The 8,387-nt window shown below is 34.7% G+C and overlaps 1 protein-coding gene across 1 annotated transcript in view; it reads left to right on the forward strand.

Annotated features, from left to right (window-relative positions):
- The first annotated feature begins 1,458 nt into the window (after positions 1–1,458).
- Positions 1,459–8,387, forward strand: part of LOC136830079 (uncharacterized) — an 80,532-nt gene continuing 73,603 nt past the window's right edge. The window contains exon 1 of the mRNA XM_067089272.1: positions 1,459–1,674. Within this exon, the coding sequence (XP_066945373.1) occupies positions 1,474–1,674 (201 nt within the window). The 5' untranslated portion in view covers positions 1,459–1,473. The remainder of the gene's footprint in view (positions 1,675–8,387) is intronic.

An 8,387-nucleotide genomic window follows, 5' to 3' on the forward strand; every position in this document is an offset into this window, starting at 1 on the left:
ATTATAAATATGATGAATATTCATTTGTTCATAAAATTAATTAAATGTAGCTCATTAAAATTCTTGTATTGGACCTAACCACATTTTTATTAGTTTTCTGTAAAAGGAAATTATTGTGCCGGCTTTGTTTGTCCGTCCGCAATTTTTCTGTCCGCCCTCAGATCTTAAAAACTACTGAGACTAGAAGTCTGCAAATTGGTATGTTGATCATCCACCCTCCAATCATCAAGTATACCAAATTGCAGCCCTTTAGCCTCAGTAGTCTTTATTTTATTTAGGGTTAAAGTTAGTAATAACCGTGCTTCTGGCAACGATATAGGATAAGCCACCACAGGGCGGTGGATAAAGTTTCATGGGCCGCGGCTCATACAGCATTATACCAAGACTACCGAAAGATGGATCTATTTTCGGTGACCTTGATTATTTCATACGCTGTAGCGCATGTACAGAAAACTCGATTGCACCGAAGAAATTTAGGCGAATTTTTGTACTTGTTTGCTATTGATATAATCTTAATATTTTAGTTAATATCTCCCGAATATCCCGTAAAATTCTAACAAAAAAATAATGAAATAAACGAAATATAAATAGAAGGGAATTAATTTGTTGATAAGAACAAATTTACTGCAGAATACATTTATTCATGGTCACTATGAATTTGTTCTTGAACATAATGAGTTTATTCGTGACCAAGGGGTTTTGCTCCTGATTATATATGAGTCACGAAACTGGAAATATTTGATAAACATAATATCATTCTCCTTTGCATCCCAAAAAATATGTTCTTAAGAACCTTGTTAACTAACTATTACGGTTTAAATCTCGTTCTCAAAAGCAGTCATTCTCTGTTTCTTCTAACAAAGGCTGTGTATACAGATATACAAATCCACACACACACACACACACACACACACATATATATATATATATATATATATATATATATATATATATATATATATATATATATATATATATATATATATATATATATATATATATATATATATATATATATATCGATATCAAAATATATATACACACATATATATATGTCTGTGTGATGTGTGTTACTTTGTTCTCTCTCTCTCTCTCTCTCTCTCTCTCTCTCTCTCTCTCTCTCTCTCTCTCTCTCTCTCTCTCATTAAACGGCAAAAAGCTACTTAATGCAAACTACTAACATCAATGTTAAAGATAATTACTGAAGAATTATAAATATATAATTCATTCACAAATAAAGAAAAGAAAAGCTACGCGAATGAATAAAAAAAAAAATCAAGAAAACAAAAACAAAAACAAAAAATGAGAAAGAGCAAAGAACGAGAAAGGTAATGAAAGAGGAGGAAGTTCTAGGAAAAGACATTTCACAAAAAAATAAAAACCCTGCCTCTCACACGATGTGTAGGTGGGGCCAGTTAACGATGACGTCATCAAAGTGGGCGGAGCCTCTGCTATTTATTCAGGCAAATTTCAATGGTGCGGAAGGAGAATGACGTCACGGAAGTGGGCGGAGCCGCGGCTATAAATTCAGGCGAGGCTGCCACTGCTTGCTCATACCTGTTGCTTTGGCCGAGACGTCAGGACGTCGACCTGTCGTGTTTAGTGCGAAGGGGAGAAGGATTCGGGCTCGTTGACATTATAATTTCCGAACACACGACGTCAATAGCTTCCATCGTAAGTAGGGCAGTGATTATGTATTACTTTAACTGAAGTCATAAATCTTTAAAATTCTAATTCACTCAAACATAAATCGACAAAGTAAACAAAACGAGAATTTATATACAGTATACATTCTTAGGCAGGCTATATATATATATATATATATATATATATATATATATATATATATATATATATATATATATATATATATATATATATATATATATATATATATATATAAAGCTTACCTATATATACACATATATATATTACATAATCATGTATATAATATATATATGTACATTATATATATAATATATATATACATACATACATATACACAGGCATGTTTACACACACACACACTTATATATATATATATATATATATAGTGTGTGTGTGTGTGTGTGTGTGTGAGTGTAACCAGCACAAGCACTAACAAAACACTGTTTACATATGGGAATATCCAAAACTTTTGTCGAAATATTTTTATGTCGTGGTCAATATTACTGTTAGTGTTGACCGTTTTCTTCCATCAATGATAATTCGAAATTCACATCCCACGAACATTATTTCCACAGGGAACGTCTGTCGTGTCGTTTAGTGTTAGTGCATGTGGGGTTAGTGAGCATTACTCGTTTTGCAATGTCAGCATCCGTAGTCTTTTGAGTTATCACGATGTCACACTCATACGACGCAGTGGTTTAGTATCAGAATTAATTGCGTTAACTGGATACTTGTGGCTTTGTGGCTTCTCATTAGAATGTGAATGCTGACGCTTTGCAAACAAAACGTGACAGGTGGAAGTTTTCCGTTGCAATATCCAATATCTCATATGTAATAAAAAATATAAAGTCGATTATTTCGTCGAACTTTCAGTGCAACAGAAGCTTGGAACAATATGGCACCATTTGATATATATATATGTATATATATATATATATATATATATATATATATATATATATATATATATATATATACAGATAGATAGATAGATACACACACATATATATATATATATATCTACACAAATATCTATCGATCTATCTACCTATATGTTTGTGTATGTGTGTGTGTGTTGTAGTGGTAAGGTGTTAGAGAGGTTAGTGGACGAATGTAAAGTATTTTGAGATACGAAAACGAGCTGTGAATGGAATATAGAGTAACGATGCTCGCAGCGCGCTCGCTGGTGATAGTGGCGAAAACCTACAGGGTCTAGTTAAAAAAATCCGAACGTTTGAAAATGGACTCTTAGAGATAGTAAGGCAGTGAGGGTTGATCTAAACCAGGAAGATCGAGGAATGAATGTCAGTATATAAAGGTAGTCAGTATAAGTGGTTGATTCACACGGGTGTTTGGATGTTTGCGTACGGTTGATAGATGAATGAGAAAAGAGGTAAATCACAAACAGGGTAAGCAGGAAAGGTAGCTTGACGTGTACAGATGGTTTCGAAAAGGGGAAGAGTGTTTAGAGGGGTAAAATTTAAAATGTAGGAAGAGATTTTTGAGCCGCCTCTCTTCTTAGATGTGAAGCATGGATGCTGAATACAAGAGAAGCATGCAAAAAAATAAACTTCGGCGCAGTCGAGTTTTTTGTACAGCGTATACTGCTGCACGAAACTCTCAGCCACGGCCCATGAAACTGTCAGCCGCGGCCCACGAAACTTTCACCCACGGCCCGGTCATGGCTGTGTTCTTGGCACTTATAGCGGTGTCGGACGCACGATCATGGCTAACTTTAACCTTAAATAAAATAAAAACTACTGGGGCTAGAGGGCTGCAATTTGCTATGTTTGGTGATTGGAGGGTGGATGATCATCATACCAATTTGCAGCTCTCTGGCCTCAGGAGTTTTTAAGATCTGAGGGCGGGCAGAGAAATAGCGGACGGACAGACAAATATCCATCTCAATATTATTCTTTCACAGAAAACTAAAAAGGTTGAAACAGCTGAGAGGTTGTTTTGCGGAGAACAGCATACGGGAAAAGAGTGACTGCAAGCTTGAGAAATGCAGTTTTAAAAATGCTTGATGAGAATGGTTTGTATAGATGAAAAGGCTGATTAGACAGTGTTAGCAAGATAAAGTGGAAGAAGTATTGGAACGGAAATGCACACCATATAAAACCGATTGGTGCAGATTTATGCAATATAATATGAATATATTTTTAACATTATTACCCAGAGACCTGCTATAAAAGTCTACGGACATTGGAACCCGTATTTCACTTACTCCGTCCTATCCTTGATGAAGCATTGACATTGGTATTATCTAATGATTCTATTATTTTTACCTTTAACTAGTTATGTTGCTCTCTCTCTCTCTCTCTCTCTCTCTCTCTCTCTCTCTCTCTCTCTCTCTCTCTCTCTCTCAAATCTTTAGCGTGACAAGAGGTAGGAGACTTTGTAATGAAATGTTTGATGCAAAATTTTCATGAAGTTAAAGCGAGCCAGTATGACCGGCTATGATAGAAATATTACCATCTATCAAAGAGAGAGAGAGAGAGAGAGAGAGAGAGAGAGAGAGAGAGAGAGAGAGAGAGAGAGAGAGAGAAAATAAGCTTAGATCGCATATAGGATAGATCGGAATTAAATGGACGCGTTCTATTAAAATGCACCAAACAGCTGTTTACATAGAAAGTATATATATATATATATATATATATATATATATATATATATATATATATATATATATATATATATATATATATATATATATATATATATATATATATAAATATATATATATATATATATATATATATATATATATATATATATATATATATATATATATAATCCATTGTCTGTCAATAACCATAACTTTCTGTTTGTGTAATAACGATACATATAAATATTCACTTATATTTGCACCACTAATTTTCATATGTTCGTGCACATTTGCACAACCTTACTGAAATGTCCACAAGCCTTCATTATGCTCCTGATAAAGAAGACAAATATCATTCTTGTAATTAACTGGCCTCTCCAAATTACTGCCACTTAAGTTTGTGTGCTTACAGGCGCCCAGTTTTCATTGCTGGTCACCATTCCAAGTTCTGACAAGGCTATTTGGTTCACCCGTTCATTTTCTGGCCTCACTGGAATTCACTGCTGCTTGCAACATGCTCCCAAATCTGTTGCAAGTTTTAGAAATAGTCAAGGTAACTTACTTTTCAATGGCATCTGGTTTTAATTCGTGGTCACCCAGCCAAATAGCGACCAAACCCAACAACGTTTAACGTCATCAATTGAGAGAGTTGCTGGTCACCTACACGAGGATTAACCACAGCCAACATTTCTCAACTGATCTTTTCAAGCCCGGAAATGAGCGAAATAATAAGAGGGAAATAAAATATCTGGGCTCTGCCCCTGAAGCAATGGTGAAACCCGCCTCTTTAGGAAGGGAATGTTATAGAATTTACCCAGTCCGTTATACGAATACGGTTTGTTTTACAGCGTAATGACGTCTTCTTCTTCTTCTTCTTCTTCTTCTTCTTCTTCTTCTTCTTCTTCTTCTTCTTATTATTATTATTATTATTATTATTGTCATAATAATAATAATAATAATAATAACAATAATAATAATAATAATAATTATTATTATATTATTATTATTATTATTATTTCAGTTTTCTGTGTGTAACAGCTATAGTTAACGGATTATAAAATTCACTCCCAGGCTTGCTTTGCCGTCATTCAGTCTGGGGATAGCAGTTCATTCTACTTCCTTTTACGTACGCATACAGATAGAAGCTCCCTTAATCAGAGCTTCCGGATAATACGTAAATTCTGTCGAGTCTTACATTACAGTTAATTCTTTTTTTTTTTTTGTTACAGTAGTTGTGGTTAAATTACGCTGTTGTTTAATAAAAGTCTCATAAATTCTAGCCCCCTTCTGACCATGAGAGAATTGGATGAATTTCGAATTCCCAAGCAACGTTGTGGATATACAGCAGATATTATGAGACTTACACTTAAATTACTCAATCAGTGATTGGGGTTCAACTTTTGGCTCTGAAGTTCGTAGGAGTCTGCCTTCACTTCTGTTAATATATATATATATATATATATATATATATATATATATATATATATATATATATATATATATATATACATACATACATACATACACATATATATATATAAAGTTTATTACCTTTCTCAAATTTTTTATATGACTTATTACTTTCAAAAGATATCAAGAACGAAGGGAGGGGGAAAAAACGTTCGCAAATTTACAGAAAATAAATTGTATTGTTCCCAAATTTACCCATTTAGTTTTCAGACCGCAAATATTTAAATAACTCCGTCAGGACATTCTAAAGTCCAAGCATTAGAGCCATACACAGCAATATGAATGAATGAACTGTGACAACCACTTCACATAAACATTCTGTAAATTTCTGAAGAAAAAGCGGATATTTCCTAGATAGTGACCCCCAGGGTTGTCGGGGGTCGTCATCTAGGAATAATATTTCTTGGGGGTCATTATCTTTATGATATTTACAGTCTTTTGTTTATGTTTTAACGGTCATCCCCGACGGGCTTGTACTGAACACGCCGCAAAGGTGGATACATACCGGGTTAAAACCCGTGGGGCTAACACTATCTAGATAAGATCCGGAAAAAAAAACTGCTGGCCGACCGGAAAGTGAGCCCAGACTGCAACCACTTTGCTCTGTGACTGACAGCAAGAAGACTGATGGGAGGAGGTTTTCAGACCCACTGATATGGGGTGAGACAAATTGCTCTTGAGGTTAAGATGTGACCCACAAAAGACCCACCTCTTCAGGGGACCCGTACCAGTCTGCCCCCCTGAACAGTGACGCAGATGACCAGCAGATTAATGCGTAGAGTTGCGGCCAGTCGCCGGACAAAGGAACCAATTTTGGCGTGGCCTCTAATCCCCAGAATCTTCCTCGAAAGGCGTTTTTTATTTACTTATTTTTTTTTTTACTCTTGCTTGGGAAGTAAAAGCTCATTCTGTTTAGGTCCACTTGGCTAATAAAAGGAGGTTTTGAAGGGGGAAACAGAAGGGAGGACGATAGGAGAAGGGAATAACGGAAAGGGAATGGTGAAAAAGTGGAATAAAAGTCGAATGAATTGGAAAAATATGGGTTAATAACAATACAGCTACATGGATAATACTAGTAATAAACATAAAAGTAATAGGATAACGATAATAAGGGAAAACAGAGATACGGAGGGGACTTAGAGAGGAAAAGAATAGTTCAGTTCTGCAGTTATTAAATAGATTAGTTACCACAATATAGCTAAATGAATAATAATAATAATAATAATAATAATAATAATAATAATAATAATAATAATAATAATAATAATAAACATAGATGTAAGAGGAATAATGCCGATGAGAGGATATAGAAATAAAAAGGGAATCATAGAGGAACATAATAATTCAGAGCAGTTAATCATTTTCCGACAATGAATATAGACTTTAGGGTCCTAAGCTATCTTGTTAGCATAAAATTTCAAAAGATGCTTTACTCGAAATGGCTTTACATTTGACGCAACGCGGCTTCATACTTTACACAGAGCAACCCTATGCTTTACCAAACCTAACTTTATACCACATCAGATTCAACTGAACTTTATCAAGTAAATTTGTACGTTGATCAAATACAACTCTTATAAAAATTACTTACACTTTACTATTCGCCTAAAGCAATTTCATCTTGACAGAAACCATTTCAATATAAGCCTAAAACTTTCACAAGTATAAAATGCGCCGAAGTTTCTCCGGCGCAATCGAGTTTTCTGTACAGCCGCTACAGCGTATAATCAAGGCCACTGAAAATAGATCTATCTTGAAACTTTAACCACGGCCCGGTGATGACCTATACTATATCGTTGCCAGAAGCATGATTATGGCTAACTTTAATCTTAAATAAAATAAAACCTACTGAGGCTAGAGGGCTGCAATTTGGTATGTTTGATGATTGGATGGTAGATGATCAACATACCAATTTGCAGCCCTCTAGCCTCAGTAGTCTTTAAGATCTGAGGGCGGACAGAAAAAGTGAGGACAGAAAAAAGTGCGGACAGAAAAAGTGCGGACGTACAGACAAAGCCGGCACAATAGTGTTCTTTTACAGAAAACTAAAAACTATATCACTTAACTCAATTTCAATCCTTCACGAATACATTATACCACATAACCGACTTCATTCCATCCGAACCATTTCAGTCTACAGAAAATTTCCTCTTTTATCAAAAGCACTTCTGTCCCTTCCAAAACAATTTATCTCTTTATAAAAGAAAAACGCCCTTCAGTCCTTACAAAAAAAAAAAATTAAAAAACAAGCTATTCTTCATCCCAACAACATCACACTTTCTAAAACATTATTCAAGTTTCGTGAAATTAGATTTTCTGTTTACTGGGAGAACTTAACTTTTTGCCCTAAACACTTCGAACTACTTGAAAGAAACATCCTCCTATTTCCTCTGTCAAAGGCGTCCACCACATGAAAATACCTAGAGATGTTTCTAAAGTCAAAGATTAAACTCTTTGCGTCCCTCAGATACAGTTTTCATTCCTTTTTCACTCTGTAAAAAAAGAGAACTTACGGTTTTAATTTCTTTTCCACTCTGTAAAAATGAGACGATACGTATCATTTCTCTTTCACCCTGTAAAAATGAGAGGATACGGTTCTAATTTCTTTTCCACTCTGTAAAAATGAGGCGATGCGTATCAT

This window comes from Macrobrachium rosenbergii, chromosome 46, assembly GCF_040412425.1.
Source record: "Macrobrachium rosenbergii isolate ZJJX-2024 chromosome 46, ASM4041242v1, whole genome shotgun sequence".
NCBI classification, from domain to species: Eukaryota; Metazoa; Arthropoda; class Malacostraca; order Decapoda; family Palaemonidae; genus Macrobrachium; species Macrobrachium rosenbergii.